The following is an 18120-nucleotide window of genomic DNA, read 5'->3' as shown; positions in this document are numbered from 1 at the left end:
CATCCACCTGGTGACCAATAGCAACTTTGATATAAAAATAAAGGTTACCTCATTTTCTTCTATTAATAAAAAGTCAGTTATGCCACCCTCAGCTATCCATTTAGTGGTGTGGCTTTGTCAACAATTTCTTTGAATGTGTACTATGGTCATGGTGCTTTGTTGGATACGAGGTAATACAGAGACATACAAGTTAACACGGGGTTTCCCGGGTGACTCAGTGGTAAAAATCCTCCTGGCAGTGCAGGAGATGAGGGTTCGATCCCTGGGTCGAGAAGATCCCCTGGAGAAGGAAATGGCTACCCACTCCAGTATTCTTGCCTGGGAAATCCCATGGGCAGAGAAGCCTGGCTGGATACAGTGCTTAGGGTTGCAGAAGAGTCGGACTTAGTGACTAAACAACAATAGCAACAAGTTAATACAAACACAACAGGCTTCAAATAGAACTGGGAAGTGTGCATCAAAGGATAAAGAGCAGCCCAAGGCAGCGCGATGGCCACGGTGTGACCTTGGAAAGGAATCCTCTCTGAGAATGCAGGGGAAGGGCGGAGGCAGGAGAGGAGTGTCCGGAGGAGGAACCATAAGACCATCAACCTGAACAGGTCAAAACAAAGAAGGGTTTCTGGCCATTAGTCCTGAGTCCATACAGCAGGGACTAATCTGGTGGTTCAGTGGTTTAGACTCAGGGCTTCCACTGCAGGGGGCATGGTTCCATACCTGGTTGGGGAACCAAGATCTGACATGCCACGTGGTGTGGCCAAGAAAAAAGGTGCATATATTAATAGCAACTCTTCCTTGGAAAATGGCTAGTTTTGTAGATTTTTTTTTAAACAGATTTATTATTTGGGGGGCACCACGCTGCACAACATGTAGGATCTTAGTTCCCCAGCCAGGGGTTGAACCCATGCCCCTTACAGTGGCATCTCAGAGTCTTAACCACTGAACCACCAAGGAAGTCCTGGAAAATGGCTAGTTTGGGGCATGACATAAGAAAAGTGCTTTAGATCAGAATCTACTAGACTGTGCTTAAGAAGTTTCCAAAATAAGAGAAAGGTCTTGGGATGGGGGAAATGTACAGGGCTAGAACCCCCTTATGTCCCTCTCTGATTAGTAACCCCTTGGACTAGCCTTGGGGTGCAGAGAAAGAGGGGTGCTAGTGGCCTGCTCAGGCCTGTCAGAGGTCCAAAGATTCCTAGGTCACTGATTCTTGAAATCACAGGTATATCTTTATAAATGAAGAAATGGAAAAACCAAGATATACAATTGTATATTTTAAGTGCTTATATTGAATAAAGTCATGCACATGTGCAGAAATACAACTATTTACTTGACGTCCTTTAGCAGTGGCGGTGGTCTAGTGGCTGATTCTGCATTCCCAATGCAAGGGGCCCAGGTTTGATCCCCAGTCAGGGAACTAGATTCCCACATGCCACAACTAAAGAGGCCACATGTCTCAACTAAGACCCAGCATAGCCAAAAAGTAAAAACAAACAAACAAAAAAACATTGGGATGACTCAGATTTAAAAAGGTGGAATGACTTTAAGGCCTGTCTAGCCTATGACTTGAAAAAAACACAACACTTGTACTAACTGGAAATATGGTAGTAACAGTCACTTCCAGAGGAGTAATTGGCTCCCCATAGAAGTGGCATTTTATCAAGTCGAGTTTATACCTAAGCCTATCATGGTGACAGGAAGACTTGTGCCCCGCTGTGAGGCGATCTGCAGAATACAGGTCACATCCCAAGGTCCGCCTGAGTATTCTCCCTTCTCTTCCTCTCTCGCCTATCTTTTAGTTTTCAAAGATCCCCAGTGATAAGAGAATAGGAGACTGAAAATTGGTAACTGATTAGGCAGTCAGAAAATCCTCAGAGGAAAAAAAAAAAGAAAATCCTCAGAGGGACCTTTCTTTGTCTGGGGAAGCAAGTCCCCAGAGCAGTGTAAACAATTTTGATTCCATCAGTGAATCTCTATAAAGAAAAGTCACTATACATGTTGCCTACATTATATTCTGACAGAAGAGCTAATGAGTATAGACTTTGCTGCAAGTTTTATCGCCTGTTTCTGGATGAAAGCACTTTCTGTGGTGGATAAGCCTGGGAAGGTGGAGATGACTGTAGGCATCAGCCCTCAACCAAAAGCTTGAAGTATGGAATGCTTTTGATCATCCTCCCCGGTGGTCTTGGGAAGGAGCAAGCTTCTTCCCCCACCCTACTTCCTGGTTAGACTGAGCCACAGATGGCAGGATAAACTGGAGGTGGTGATGTGCACCAGTGGAGGGCAATACTCATCTATTCCAATGCCAGCCCCTGTGCCCTATCCTCTCTCCCAGTGTATTTTCAGAGAATGCTCTATGGAACTTTAGGGCATCCGCAGGATCTCTGGGCTTCCCCCGATGGCCCCAGTGGTAAATAATCTGCCTGCCGTGCTGGAGACATAGGGGAGTGCAAGTTCAAACCCTGAATCGGAAAGATCCCCTGAAGGAGGAAATGTATTTCTTCCAGTATTCTTTTTTAATTTTTCACGCCAATATTCCTGCCTGGAGAATCCCCATGGACAGAGGAGCCTGGTGGGCTACAATCCAGAAGGTCACAAAGAATCAGACGTGACTGAGCAGACAAGCACAGGATCTCTAGGCCTTCCTTGAAACCTAGCGTCTTCCCAGCCTGGTTCCATCTCTTCAAGGCTCAGCTTGAGCATCAGATCAGGGCTTAAGGCTAGATACTATACCTTTTTGGACAGTACTTGAAGTGAAAAAAGAAGGATATGACTTGTATGTGTTTTTATTTTTTATTTTTACCAAAGAACTAAGAAAAATTTACCTAGGTGCAGGTACATTTCACCAAAATGAAATGGAATGGTTTCAGACTCTTGAAAAGAAGCAGGACAAAAAAATAAATAGTAGGGGACTTCCCTGGTTGTCCAGTGGTTAAGACTCCATGCTTCCACTGCTGGGTGCATGGGTTTGATCTCCAGTTGGGGAACTAAGATCCCACACACTGCACAGTGCAGCCGAAAAATAAAACTCAAAAAAATATTTAAAAAATAGTAAAATATAAAGGAAAAAAAAAGGAAAAGAAGCAGGACAACACCCTTCTTATCCCTTCTGCCAGTTCTCTTTTCACCTAAACTCTATTTTAAGGTCAGCTGTCTTGTGCCATCATAAAAAAAGCATTTACCAAAATGCAGTTTTTAGAGCATGAATTTGAGTTTTGTAATTTTGAATTTGTAAGATTAGTCATTGCAAAAATTCGTTGTTAGGTAACACACAGTTATCTTAACATGGAAAGTATTGATACGTTAGGTGACAGTTTTTTGGAAAATCTCTTGAATAAAGCAATTTTTAATGGTAAAATAAATAGACTATCCTTTGCTGTACAAAATAAATTGTTTATTTTGCGTTTTATTGTCAAAACTCATATGCACTGTAACCCACAGCTGTGAGTTTCATGAATAATTAAATTACAATGTATAAGTGAAAATCTAATTTCATAGTAAATTCTATAAAGTGAGCCTTTTTATTTTGGCTGCATTGAGGCACACATGCTCTTTGTCATGGCACACAGCTTCTCAAGTTGTGGCTTGTGGGCTTCAGAGATCAGGTTCAGTAGTTGTGGTGTGGCGGGCTCTCTGGCTTAGTTGCCCCGAGGCGTGTGGAATCTTACTTAGTTCCTCAACCAAGGATCGAACCAGCATCCCCTGCATTGGAAGGTGGATTCTTTTTTTTTTTTTGGAAGGTGGATTCTTAACCACTGGAGCACCAGGGACGTTCCATATAAACTGAGCCTTTCTTGAACTGTCTCTTAGCTGAAGTAAGGGAAAGGAAGATACAACAGGTAAGAAATACAATAAATGTTGCGTTAAGTATTTATTTTTTAAAGAATCAGCCTTTTCACTTTCTCACTAAACTCTTAGTGAGGTCAGGGTTGACTCCGAGCCATGCCTCTGTGAGAAAGAACATCATAATTGCATTGCTCTGGATTGCTTGTGAATGTCTGCAGCTCACCCTGATGGTACAGTATAATTCCACATCAGGAATTCTGCATTATCAAGAGATCTTGTCTGAGTCCCATTTGTATGCCCTTGGGGATGAGTCACGGGGAGGCCCTTTGGAATGCTCAGGGTCACATTCCCTTCCCCAGCGAGTGGAGAGCTGGGGCAGAGGTTTAAAGCCCAGTGATTGCTGGAGGGAAAACAGGAGCCCCACCCTCAGCTGGCTGAGAGCCAGGGCAAGTGAGGTCAGCGGAGGTCACTGTGCCGCACCAGGGGCTGCTCTGCTCAGTTCCTCGGAGACTGTGTTTAAACCTTTTGTCAGAGCAATATGTCCATTCATATAGCACTTAGAGGGAAGACCTTTTGTTTTCATTTGATGAGATGAAAAAATGCCCATTTTTCGTTTGAGTTCCAAGTGAATTTCAAAGGCTTGTGGCTGAGTCAGTAGAAAATACATTAGAGTAACTCTGACTATAAGTCCGGGCTTTCTCCTCACTGATCTGGCATTGCTGTCTGATCGTAATGTTCCCGCTGAAGATAGGAGGGTAAAATTAGCAAGAATCTGCCCGTATTGATTAATAGTAGGGAGAAGACAGTGTACTATCCTTCTTCCAACATGTGAGGCAGAGCAGAACTTTTCAGAAGTATGTCTGGCGAACCACGGTGATCTCTACAGCTTTCTTGGGACTTGATGAACTGGGAGCATCTTGTTCAACCTGTGGATTGAAATCAAATATGAAAAATAAAGGACACAAATAGATATTTCTTTATGGACCAACAAAGAGATGCTTTAGTACAGAACCCCATAAAGTTCCAAGGACACATCATTTTGCCTCTTTGTTACCCATTAATCTTAGGAAAAGTTATTATGCTTACACTGAGAAAGTATCACCAAGGTGCCCTTATGCATGAGAAGCTAGTTTTTGGAACCTGTAACCTCCTAGCAAACAGCCCAGCCACCCTTTGCTTGACCTGTTTGCCTTGAGTGGAAAGGGCCCTGGATGTGCAGCTATTTTGGGTCCCAGATGCACAGGAATTCTACTTCATTCCTGGAATCCAGCCCGAACAATCTCACTGTGTTTGAGAAGGGGCAGAGACCTGAGTCAACATGACTTAGTGACTAAACCACCACTACAGAGATCTGGGGCAATGTGGACCCAGATATTTATTTTTTTGTAATTAAAAAATATTTATTTTTAATATAATATTTAATTTATTTTTAAATTTGGTTTTGGCTGCACTGGGTCTTCATTGCTGTGCACGGGCTCTTTCTAGTTGCAATGCACAGGCTTCTCGTTGCGGAAGAGAAGCGGCCCTAGACCACAGGCTCAGCAGTTGTGCACAGGCTTAGTTGCCCCGTGGCAAGTGGAAACCTCCTGGACCAATGATTGAACCTGTGCCCCCTGCATTGGCAGGTGGATTCTTTACCACTAGACCACCAGGGAAGTCCATGGACCAAATATTTTTTACTAATCCCATTACACTGTTATTATACCTGATCCATTCCCCATCTGATTTTGTATGTGTTTTCTAAATTCTTAACTGTTTAGAACATAGACTGTAAACCTCTTGAACAGAGGGAACTTGGCACATAGAAGCTTTTTAGTAAAATTTCTTTTAAAGTTATTTTATTATTCTTATTATTATTTTATTTATTTTTTGGCTGTGCTGCGTGGCATTTTGGGTCTTAGTTCTTTGACCAGGGATTGAACTCACGCCCCTCCCCGAATTGGAAGCTTGGAATCCCAACCACTGGACCACCAGGGAGGTCCCTGGATTATTGATATTTTCGGTTAACATGGAATTAAAAGGGTGGTAGCATGTGTCCCACCCTGGACTAGATAATCTTTGAGACTCATTTTCAGTGCTGTAATTCTACAAAAACAGCCATCCTCTTTAATGTAAAAAGTATTGGAGACCTTGTCTCTTTGCTTCATTATGTTTTTGTAGATGTAGAGAGGGCACCCATCAATTTCTTATATTCAGAAGCTGCGTCCAGCCTTTGGAGACATAAATGGTGGGCTCTGTACCTGTTAACAATTTCAGGGATGATTTTTTTTTTTAATAAAAAGCACAACTATAAAAAGTACAAAATTGGATACAAGGCCTGTGTGCAGGTCCCATGGGTCCTGAATTTAAGCTTCATTAATTTCATAGTAAATTTACCTGTACTTAAAAGTCTATCATAAGATTCCTGGTCCCACTCTAGCCATTCTGATTCATTATATCTGATCCCCAGAAGTAGATATTTTCAGTAAGTACCCTATTGCATTATAGCAATATTGTACCTGCCCTTTTCCTGACACATAAAAGAATTACCCACATTTGCTTCACAACTGAAGCAGCTCCCTGTCTCCCAAAATTTATACATGAACCCCATTTTCTCCAGGCAAATGGCAATGGCCATACAGAAAGCACTTTCCTTTTTGGGCTGAGACTCAGGCTGGGATTCAGCTGTCCCAGGTTGCTGGTCTTCCTTCCTTGGCCTTCTCCACAACCGCTGGCACTGGCATAGCTTTCTGATTCGTTGGCATCGACTCTGAAGGGGGAAAATGACTGGTATTAACTTCAGGTGGCTGGTATGCATCTGATTATCTTCCAAACCTCACATCAGACGATTTAAAGAAAATCATCTCTCTCTCTCTCTCTCTCTCTCTTTTTTTTTTTTTTGCCATATCACACAGCTTTTGAAATCTTAGTTCCCTGACCAAGGATGGAATCCAGCCCCTGGCAGTGAAAGTGCAGAGTTCTAACCATTAGACCACCAGAGAATTACCAAGAATCATCCCTTCTAAAGAAAAGCAAATATTCATTCCTCTTGGCTGTATCCTCCCTAGAGAATGTCCAAGTACCACATAGGAAAGGAATTTGCATTTAGTAAGCGCCTCCTGTATGCTAGGGGCCTTCCCAGGTAGCTCAGGTAAAGAATCCGCCTGCCAAGCAGGAGACTCAGGTTCAGTCCCTGGGTCGGGAAGATCCCCTGGAGAAGGGCATAACAGCCCACTCCAGTATTCTTGCCTGGAGAATTCCACGGAGAGAGGAGCCTGGTGGGCTACAGTCCATGGGGTTGCAAAAGAGTCAGACACGACTTAGAGGCTAAACAGCAACCTATGTGCCAGAAACCTTTCTCACAGAATCTCACTGGAACTTCTTAACCACCATAAGAGGCAAATATCATTAGTCCCGTTTTAAAGATGAGGCGACTGAGGTTGGAGAAGGCAAACAACTTTCTCCAAGCCACTCAGCTAGTGAGTGTTGAGTGGCAGGTGTGTCCACACTCCAAAGTCGGTGCTTTTCTCATTACGCCTGCCTCCGGGACAGAAGGAGGGCTTCATAGATCAAGTCCAAGGACCCAGTACATCAGCAAACTTACAGGGCATGGGACCTCAAAAATGACGAACACGGTGATGGCGATTCCACTGACAAACAAGGTGACTGCAATCAGAACTTTGACCACGATGCTCCATTTCCTCCTCCTCTCCAGGTTCTCATCTGTGTCTCAAAGGAGAGAGCAGTGGGCAGGGAGAAGCGAGAACTGAAGAGAGGAAAGAGACTGACATTTGACTTGCAGGACTCCTGGTTCACAAGACCAAGAGGGGCCCAGCCTGCTTCAGAGGCAGAAACTGAATTTCCAGTTCAGACTCAGAGTCAGGAGTGGGGGTAGGCAGCATGGCCTCTGCCCTCACCTCCTTTTCAGTTTCTTCCCAGAGTCGCCTTTACTAGAATTTGGAATTTTTCCATGATCAAGTAGGATTGATTCTTTTTTAAAATTTTCAATTGGAGGATAATTGCTTTACAAATGGTGTGTTGGTTTCTGCTGTACCACATGAATAAGCTACACACACACACACACACACACACACATCCCCACCTTCTTCTGCCTCCCTCCCATTCCCCTCATCCCACCTCTCTAGGGTCATCACAGAGCACCAAGCTGAGCTCCCTGTGTTATAAAGCAACTTCCACTAGGTATCAGTTTTATAATGGTAATGTATATATGTCAATGCTACTCCCCCAATTCATCCCCCCGTCCTTCCTCTGCTGGGTCCGCAGGTCCATTCTCTGTGTCTCTATTCCTACCCTGCAAACAGGTTCATCAGTACCATTTTTCTAGATTCCATGATATTTGCATTAATACACGATATTTGTTTTTCTCTTTCTGACTTGCTTCACTCTGTGTAACAGGTCTAGGTTCATCCACCTCACTACAACTGACTCTTAATTCATTCCTTTTTATGGCTGAGTAACATTCCATTGTATATATGTACTACAACTTCTTTATTTCCATTCATCCGTTGATGGACATCTAGGTTGCTTCTGTGTCCTAGCTATTGTAAATAATGCTGCTATGAACATTGAGGTCCATGTGTCTTTATGAATTACGGTTTATCATGGTGTGTGCCCAGGAGTGAGCTTGCTGGGAGGACTGATTCTTGCACTGCTTTCATGGGAAGCAAAGCTACACGAGGGAGTCTGTCTCTAGCCACCCTCTCAGGACCTCTGCCCTTGTACCCCAGCACACATACCACATGGGATTAGCAAATCAACTTTTCTGTGTTCCTTTCAATTTAGTGGGGCATAGTAGGATTAGGGGGCTTTCCTGATACCTCAGTTGATAAAGAGACCCAAGTTGCAATGCAGGAGACCTTGGTTCTATTCCTAGGTTGGGAAGATCCCCTGGAGAAGCGATAGGCTACCCACTCCAGTATTCTGGCCTAGAGAATCCCATGGACGGTATAGTCCATGGGGGTCACAGAGATTTGGACGCGACTGAGCGACTTTCAGTGAATTGCCATCATTTTGGGGTCATAAGCCAAATTTGGGGACAAATGGCTCATAAGCATCTTTGTTATTATTAATCTCATATTTACATTTCTCCTGTTGGAACTGGGAAGTAACCCAACTGGAATCCTACAGAATTTGAGTCCTGGCCAATTTAGCGAGGGCTATTCGTTAATGCAGATAAAGACATGCTTCTTAGTTGTTGTCATCACTGTAATGATTGATTAGAGTTTAAACATTGTCTCTCTGTTCACACATTGGATCTTACCCACTACACCAGAACCCTGTATGTTGTACCCAAATCTGGCAACAAGGTGAACTCACTTGTGTGGAGGTGAAGGATTATTAAAAGTATCAAACTACAGACATTTCTGGGACCTTCTTAACAGAGAAGCTGATTTTTTTCCCATAAGAAATGGAGTGATATTCTCATGCAAACTGTATGTAGCTTTTCTACTTCCAGGAAAATTCTCGGAGACCCAGGCTAGTGCTGGGGCTGAGAAATTTTCTGTCTGTTCTTGTCTCACCTCTACACATTCTGTACCTTGATTCAGAGGACTAGAAAAACCATCAATCTTTGTAGTTTTCTCTCCTTTTTTTCCAGGAGTTATGGAGGTAGTAGTGGAGGGATAAGTTTCTGATGAAGCCCCCATCACCGGATAGACCTTACACTGAGAGACCCCTGGTAAAAAAGCTGTAAAACAAGAAAGAAACAATGAAGGGACAGCTGAGAAAACTTTATCCTGGCTTTGATTTCACCTGACAAAACCCTGAGTTTACCCAGCTGATATAAAACTTCTCACTGTGGCTCTGTTGATCTGTTCATAGGTTCAAGGCCTTGATAACAGGAAAGAATGAGTGAGGATATAGTAATGAGATATGGATTAAATCCCTTGATGCTTCTGACTAATCAGAATGAAGGAGTGGACCATGTTTTCTTGGCTTATCACTCATACAGCCATAATAATAATAAGGATGGGAAGATATGGCACTGTTGAAAGTCCCTTCTTTAAAAAAGATCACTTCAAAGTCCAAGGAAGGACTGAAGTAGTATAGTTCGCCTTAATGACTGTGGCAGGTCTGTCTAGTGAGTGAAGTCTAAGTCAATGACTTTGAGAGAGAATTGGAAAAAGAGGAGGAACTGAAAGAAGGGGAGACCACTCAGCTTCACGCACCCCTCAATTTCATTCTTTCAGCATATATTTTAAAATGACGATCTAGGGACTTCCCTGGTGGTCCAGTGGTTCAGAATCCATCTTGCAATACGGGGGGATGTGGGTTTGATCCCTGGATGGGAAACTAAGATCCCACATGCTGCACAGCCACTAAGCCCATTCGGATGTGACGAGAGTCCATGCGCCGTGATGCAATGGAGATCTTGAGTGCCGCAACTAAGACCTGGTGCAGCCACATCAGTAACCATTAAAGAAATGAATATCTAGTTGTGCCAGGGTCTGCTTCCATACTGTGGACATAGCAGCTGAACACACTCTAGCCTGGGAGCTAGCAAAGGGGAAGGAGGACTGAGGGAGGACATGGATAAGCAGACAGTAAGTACAGTGAGTTCTGTGTTGTTGGTTAGAAGAGGATGAGTGCTATGGAAAGAAAGAAAGTAGAGCGCCGCGTGGGGGGGTGCAGGTGGGCAGTGGTTGGGCAACTTACCGGAGTTTCATTGAGAAGATGAGGACTGAACAAAGATGTGAAGGAGGTGAGGGGAGTAGTCAAACAGATGCTGGGGAACTTAGGTAGAGGGAACAGTCACAGGCCCAGGCCAGAGTGTGTCCCGCCTGTTACAGTTTTTTTTTTTTCCTTTTATTTATTTATTTTTTTTTCCATTTCTGTTACAGTTTTAGAGGAAAAACACATAAGCCAGTGAGACTGGAGTGAGTGACAGTTCGTAGGGGATGAAGGAGTTTCTGAAGCAAACAGGTCCACATCACTGGGCCTTGCAGGCCAGTTTGAGGACTTCAGTTTTTGTTCTGCTTGGAATGGTGATCCATTGCGAGTCTTTTTGCAGAGAAGTGATCGGATGGATGGCTTTGTTTTTAAAGAATCAGTGGGCTGCTGAGTTGGAAATGGACAGTAGAGGGGCACCTGATAGAAGCAGAGCAGCCTGCTAAGAGACTCTTGCAGAATCCAAGTGAGAGATGACAGGGACTCAGACAGCCGTGGAAAAGATGGAATGCGGATGGATGCTGGCTGTGGTCTGCAGCCACCTTCACATGCCTCCAGAATTGATCTAACCCAATTCAGATAGTGGTTCCTATTCTATTTTTAATGGTCTCCTGTCATTGCCTATTACATTAAGGTTTGTACGTCCTACTTGACTTTTCTGAACTGCTCTCCCAGGTCTTGAGTCTATGTGAAAATGACAGTTCTTTACTTTAGAGACTAGTGGGCACAGTACCAGGTACTGTACACGAATTGCAGGGGAATTAGTCCTATTATTATTTAATCAGGAAGACTGTTGGCAAAGATAACCAGAGACAGAGTCAACAGGCTCAAAAGGGAAAGCGAGAGAATTACATAGAATTTTTTTTCCATCATAGCGCCAGTCAGTTCTGTGGAGTGATAACTGATGTGTTTCCAGGTCGGATGAGATAAAGGTAAATAAATCTCACTTTGGACAAGTAACAGAAGTTCTCTCTGAGTTTTCGTTTCCTTCTCTGCAGGGTGGTTATAGCAAAATAATTCTTGGTCTGTTTCACAGGAGTGCTGTGAAGATAGGTAACAAAAACGAGGAAGCAGGTGTGAAAAACACCTGGCAAACTGAGTGATGTTATGATTGAAAGAGGAGGAAAGGGGAATCCCTGGCTGTCCAGTGATTAGGGTTGTGCACTTTTATTGCTGAGGGCCGGGAGTTCGATCCCAGGTCAGGGAACAGCAATTCCACAAGCAGTGTAGTGTGGCCAGAACATAAATAACCAACCAACCAACATTTAAAAAAAGAAAGAGGAGGCAAAACCTACAGATGCTCCCTGAATAGAACTAACTGTGCCCACTAGCCACAGGGATCATGGTATTTCAGTGTGGCTTTTCTTCTACCTCCTGGGGGCACTGTTTCAAAACCTACTTAATAGGCTTCATCGGTCAGTGTATTTCCAGTTCTTCCCAGCTTGTAAATTAATGTCCAGGGCTTCCCTATCCCTAGTGGCCCAGTGGTTAAGAATCCACCTTCCAACGAAGGGGACAAGGATTCAATCCTTGGTCCGGGAAGATTCCACAGGCTGAGGGGCGTAACTAACCCCGTGCACCGCAACTATTGAGCCCGCACTCTAGAGCCTGTGCTCCGCAACAGAAGGTGCTGTAAGGAGAAGCCCGCACACAGCCACTGGAGAGCAGGCCCCCGCTCCCTGCGGCTAGGGAAAGACGGCAAGCGGCAACAAAAACCCAGCGCGCCCAAAAACAAAGAGTTCTCAGTTACTGTCTCAATTAATGTTCATCCCCGTGGGCATCTCCTCCCTTTTAGGCCTCCTCTGCTAGGTATTCAGATGGAACACGTTTGTAAACACAAACACACTCCATTCCCAGTGCTGATGCAGTTCAACATTAGCTTTTCTTTGGTTAAGGATATTTGAGCAAGAATTCCCTCACTTTTAGAAGCTCTACAAAAATCCAGATTGATGACATGGACAACTTAGGAGATGATGCTTTCCTTTATTACAAAATAATTTGTTTTAAATAGGAAGCATTAGGTACATTATATTTAAATGGAAATCTTAGAGATTATTCTGCAATAATACTAACAGCTTGAAAAGGCTATTTAAGAGGCCTTACATATTGCTGGGGGCTTACATACCTAGAAATTAGACCATCTAGTCAAATCTCTCATTTGTAGCTATGGAAACTGAGCATTGGAGAAATTAAGTAACTTGTCAACGGTGATAATATCAGAATAAACACTTGTTTGATGTTACTGCTCTTGTATCCCACAGTGTTACATGGGGTGAACAGACAGCAGGAATCAGTTAATACTAATCAAATGCCAAAGAGCTTAATCCATGCCCTAAAATTACATTTAAAAGATTTACATAGATTTGCCTAAAGAAGAGGCTAATCCAAGTCCTTGAGACTTTAGCTCCACTTAGGGGGCTTCCCTGGTGGCTCAGATGGTAAAGAATCTTCAATGAAGGAGACCCAGGTTCAATCCCTGGGTGGGTAAGGTCCCTTGGAGAAGAAAATGGCAACCCAGTCCAGTGTTCTTGCCTGGAGAATTCCATGGACAGAGGAACCTGGCGGCTACAGCCCATGGGTCACAAAGAGTCGGACACAACTGAGTAACACTTTCACTTTCAAGCTCCACCTGCCTCCAAGGATGTCAATTCAAAGTGAGTGCCTACCTCCATCCCAGCTTCTAACCTCACCTTTGCCCGTCACAAGGAATCCAGCCTGAACCTTGGATGCAGGAGTTAGGTAGCAGCTTGGGGGGGTCGTGCTGTTTCTGCAGGGAACAGTCATGACTCTCAGGTTCTTCAGAATGTGCTTGACCTTTTGCCTTTTTCCTGAATGTACAAGGTTAACTTTCACTTTGCTCCCAGAACCAAGACACTGCAAGGTAGCCACAGTCTGGTTTTGGATGAATGTGGGCCTTTTGGCTTCTGCCTGAGCTTCTGAAAAGAGAAAAACAAGAGAGGAAAATGAAGCCAGTTCTTAATCTGAATGGTGCCCCTCCAACCCACTTCTATTCACGACCCATTACTGTACTTTCTTCTCTTTTTCCATCAGATCTTCCTCAGCATGTGTCTATGGTACTAAATATATAAGCGCTGCCTCTCCCCCTTCCTGCCATGGGTCCCATGAAGACCAGTGGTGACTGTAGTAAGTGCAGAGAGATGCTCCTAAGTTGTTTTCTCTAACACAGAGGGACCTGAGATCTGCTTCCTCTTTCTTCACCCCATCTCTTTGATTTATGTTGCTATGTCTTAGTTCGTAAGAGTTTATCTTTTTTAACAGAAGCTGATTATTTATTTATGTGGCAAAGCACATGTGATCTTAGTTCCCCAACCAGAGATTGAACCCGCGCCCCCTGCCTTGGAAACACAGAGTCTTAACTGCTGGACCACCGGGGAAGTCTCCATAACAGTTAATTTAAAAATGGGTTTTCAGGGACCTCCCTGATGGTCCAGTGATCAGGACTCCACACTTCCACTACAGGGGCACAGTTTCCATCCCTGGTCTGACATCCCTGCATGCAGCATAGCCAGAAAAGAAAAAAACAAAGGTTTCCAGAAAGCCCCTCGGGATCGATAGCTTTAGAATAGAGTGTTTGAGAGCTGGGCTCAGAATGGAGGAGACAAGCATCTTTTGAAGGTAAAAAAGGTCCTGGGGTGGCAAAATGATTCTTCAGGAAGGGCCCATTGCCTACCTCGAGTTAGCTCAGCTCTGATGCTTCTCACATCCTTTGGGAAGAGATCGGGCAGTGGTCCCACTTGGCAGCTGCTATCCCTGAGTTCTGGGGGAGGGGGAAAAAAGGTAAGGATTGACTGGTCCTTTCTCTTTGGAATTCTGGGCACTGGAGAGGGAGATAAAAAGAGAATGCAGTTTCTTCTCATAAAACTTGAAGTTGGGGAGATCAGACATTTCCCCCAATTGTTTTCTTTGCTGCACCTTGCAGCATGCAGGTTTCCCAAACAAACTGTGTCCCCCTGCGTTGGAAGTTCAGAGTCTTAACCTCTGGACTGCCAGGGAATTCCCAGAACTTTAAGATTTATGCAAGTGGGAGGTAGCAAAGTATAAATAAAACTAAATACCAGTTTATTATCCTTAGGGGGGAGAAAAGATAAGAGTTAACTAAGTTAATGAAAGATGAACCAACCCATTCCTTCAAACACTGCTTATTATCACTTCCCCTTCCTGTCCCATCTACCTTCTTATATTAAAACTGTTGAAAGTTTATTTATTAAGTGTAACATTGGACAAGGTATCTCTCTAGCTTCACATAGAACCATAGGTCACAGTTATGCTTTTTGGCACATAAGTCACAGGGTTCTTCATTTGTTAAATTTGTTGCTGCCGCACCTCATGCTGTTTGGCCTTAGCTCTGATGAGCTAATTTTAGAGATGAGTCATTTATGACACTTGGAAAATCATGTTTTAAGTAAACAGTTATCAAAGAGCAGTTGCTGCTGCTGCTGTTTAGTCGCTTCAGCCGTGTCTGGGTCTTTGCAACCCCATGAACTGTAGCCCACCAGGCTTCTCTGTGCATGGGATTTCCCAGGCAAGAATACAGGAGTGGGTTGGCATTTCCTTCTTCAGGGGATCTTCCTGACCCAGGGATCGAACCCGAGTCTTCTGCATTGGCAGGCAGATTATTAATAATCTGAGCCACCAGGGAAGCTCATTAAAGGGCAGTGAGTGGTACCCTCACATTACCTTTTCTCTCAGCTTCCCCCCCCCCCCAAGATCATCCCCATCTTTTAGGACATAATGCTTTAGAAAAGGAAGACATCTGGACATCCCTGGTGGTCCAGTGGATAAGAATCCACTCGCCAAAGCAGGGGACACAGGGTTGATCCCTGATCCAGGAAGATTCCACACACCGAGGGGCAACTAAGCCCCACATCTACTGAGCCCACACTCTTGAGCCCGTGAGCCACAACTCCTAACTCATGTGCTACAACTACTGAAGCCCGCATGCTCTAGAGCCCGTGCTCTGCAACAGAGAAGTCACTGTGATAAGAAGCCTGTGTCACCACAACTAGAGAAAACCCACACACAGCAACGAAGACCCAGTGCAGCCAATAAATAAATAAATAATTTTTAAAAGGAAGATATCTTATGAGGGGTTATGAATTTGGGAGTCTTAGTGAAACTGTGACAACACCTTCCAGCAAAGAAAGCTCTCTAACAGTGAAAGGAATTTTAACGTTAGTTACACGAACAAAATAGAAGAATGCATCACATTCTCTGAAGACTTCCTCCCATGAAACAGACAGCTGTCTTTCTGAGTTTAATATGTTCTATTTAGAGGCTATCTGGGGTGACTGGAAAGCCTCACATGCTGAGTTTTGCCTGTGTCTTTATCTGACAGAATAGACCCCCAAATACTTTCTAGGCCTCTCTCAGGATTTCTCAGGACAGTCGGCCAGAAGAGTACTTACCTTTTTTGGTAGCCTCATAGGATGTGATGATCAGGCTGAAAACAAAGATGGTATCCATGTTAGCTTGAGCACATTCTCCTTGTAGAGACTGTATGTGGCTGGTCTGACACCACCACTCACAGCCTTGTCTCTAAATGCTTTCACTGCCCTATAACTAAGTTTGACCCTGGGCGAGTCTGGTTCCACCCTAATTGATCTGCCACATTTTCTCAGGACCCAGGAATAGAGTTTATTGGAGAGACAACCAAGTTTCCTTGTTAATGATTGATTCAGGATATCTTCACCTGACTTCACTGCTGGTGGGGACATAAGGAACTGTAACTAGAGGTTTCCCCTGGAGAAAGGGCATAAACAGGGCATAAACAGAGGTGATATGCTTGACACGATATGCTTTACAAATACTCGCAGGGAGACACGTAGACATTCGCTGCATGCTCACTGACACGGGCACATAGATTTACACACCAACATAAAGAGGTGCTGAGATTTCTATTAAGGAAAATGATTTCTAGAGTAGCACAGACAGCTAGGACTGATTCAGTGAGTTACACTGGAGAGGGTGCAGGACTGGGAATCATCAGAAGAGGGTTCCAGGTGAGCCCCTGCAGTTAAATGTATCAATGTGAGAAAGTTGCTTGACTTCTCTGAATTACAGTTTTCTCCTCTGTAAATGGAGCGTTCCAACCCAGTCATCTCTAGAATTCATTCACTGTTATACACATAAACTTACCTGAGCACAGATGTACCTGTCTAGTTGTGCACATTTTCACACTTCTGAAAAGTGAAGTGAGGGAATTCCCTGGTGGTCCAGTGGTTAAGAATCTGCCTTGCAATGCAGGGGACATGGGTTCGATCCCTGTTGGGGGAACTCAGATCCCACATGCGATGGGGCAGCTAAGTCTGTACACCTCAATTAGAGAGAAGCCTGCACACCTCAAGGCAGAACCCATGTGCCACAGTGAAAAGGTCCTGTGTGGCGCAACCAAGACCCAATGCAGCCAAAAAGAAACAAACAAATATTTACCAGATAAAAAAGTGTCGTGACTGTAGGTGGACCACATTCACACGACTGTTGGGATGAGAAGTGAGAAGAGCTAACTGCACTAGAAGAGTGATACTGTGTGCAGTTTGGGAAGGCTTTCCTAAACATAACTATTGTAGATTCTTTGAAAATTGTATTTTTTGATAAAGAGTATATATCTTGCATAGGGAGCTTCCCTGGTGGCTCAGATGGTAAAGAATCTGCCTACAATGCAGAAGACCCGGGTTCAATCCCTCGGTTGGGAAGATCCCCTGGAAAAGGGAATGACAACCCACTCCATTATTCTTGCCCAGAGAATTCTGTGGACAGAGGAGCCTGGCAGGCTACAGTCCATGGTGTTGCCAAGAGTCAGACATGGCAGCTACCATCACTTTCAACAGCATAACAGTCCATCTCCTGTAATACTTTTAGACCTTGTGGCAACATGGCTAGGGGGATGATAAAGCAGAAATGAAGATCTACTCAGACCCTCTGCCTGAATCCAGAGGCTCTGCGGTCGCTTTACCCACTGTGAGTGCACTTACTCCAGTGACTATGCATAAGTTGGTTCTAGAGGGTGATGCTCTGATGATATAAAGGGAGCTCGATTCAAGGAATTTTCCATAAGGGAGTTCATAAGATCTAAGTCAAATCATAATTTAAGTACTATTCTGTTTCCTGACATTTTAATTCAGGTTGCAATCTGGTTAAGTGGAGCATGAAGGAAAATCTTGGTGGGAAAACAGAAAGGACAGAGGTGTCCCTGAAAGACGTGTTTCCTGAAACGTGGAAGGAGGGGAAGAAGTGCTGAGCATGCAGCCACAGTGCCTTTCTTTTCATTCCTTCACGCTGCACATCTTTATTATGTGCCTACTGTGTGCCAGACACCTTTCTCGCAGTGAGCCAACCAAATCTGCTTACATGTGAAATGCTGCTGCTGCTGCTGCTAAGTCGCTTCAGTCGTGTCTGACTCCGTGTGACCCCATAGACAGCAGCCCACCAGGCTCCCCCGTCCCTGGGATTCTCCAGGCAAGAACACTGGAGTGGGTTGCCATTTCCTTCTCCAATGCATGAAAGTGAAAAGTGAAAGCGAAGCTGCTCAGTCGTGTCCGACTAGCAGCGACCCCAGGGACTACAGCCTACGAGGCTCCTCTGTCCATGGGATTTTCCAGGCAAGCGTACTGGAGTGGGGTGCCATTGCCTTCTCCATGTGAAATGATGAGAAGC

General features: G+C 44.3%; 2 protein-coding genes across 4 annotated transcripts in view; one reads left to right on the top strand and one right to left on the bottom strand.

Moving 5' to 3' along the window:
• ACACA (acetyl-CoA carboxylase alpha) overlaps nt 1-18120 on the top strand; it is a 281140-nt gene that overhangs the window by 22309 nt on the left and 240711 nt on the right. The gene's annotated exons all lie outside the window — the stretch shown is intronic.
• On the bottom strand, nt 3853-15971 carry C17H17orf78 (chromosome 17 C17orf78 homolog). 2 transcript variants are annotated; one of them, XM_020885211.2, is made up of 7 exons: nt 15873-15971; nt 14138-14224; nt 13137-13382; nt 9341-9466; nt 7364-7488; nt 6407-6529; nt 3853-4706 (listed from the first exon to the last, which is right to left on the bottom strand). In XM_020885211.2, the coding sequence occupies exons 1-7, from the start codon at nt 15928-15930 to the stop codon at nt 4629-4631; spliced, it is 843 nt and encodes a 280-aa protein (XP_020740870.2). In that variant the 5' UTR covers nt 15931-15971; the 3' UTR covers nt 3853-4628. The 2 variants fall into 2 exon arrangements, with proteins under 2 accessions (XP_020740870.2, XP_020740871.2); XM_020885212.2 differs by lacking the exons at nt 3853-4706; nt 7364-7488; nt 9341-9466 and having other exon boundaries at nt 6418-6529.

Source organism: Odocoileus virginianus, chromosome 17 (genome assembly GCF_023699985.2).
Source record: "Odocoileus virginianus isolate 20LAN1187 ecotype Illinois chromosome 17, Ovbor_1.2, whole genome shotgun sequence".
NCBI lineage: Eukaryota > Metazoa > Chordata > Mammalia > Artiodactyla > Cervidae > Odocoileus > Odocoileus virginianus.
Note: the sequence above shows the minus strand (reverse complement) of the source record. Positions and strands in the feature narration are given on the sequence as shown.

Excerpts from the sequence above, each read along its gene's own strand:
- C17H17orf78 (XM_020885211.2), bottom strand. The coding sequence starts at position 15,930 with ATGGATACCATCTTTGTTTTCAGCCTGATCATCACATCCTATGAGGCT. Across the intron at positions 14,225-15,872 it reads CTATGAGGCTACCAAAAAAG|AACTCAGGGATAGCAGCTGC; the intron begins GTAAGTACTCTT and ends CCCCTCCCCCAG. Across the intron at positions 7,489-9,340 it reads GAAAACTACAAAGATTGATG|ACACAGATGAGAACCTGGAG; the intron begins GTTTTTCTAGTC and ends CTCTCCTTTGAG.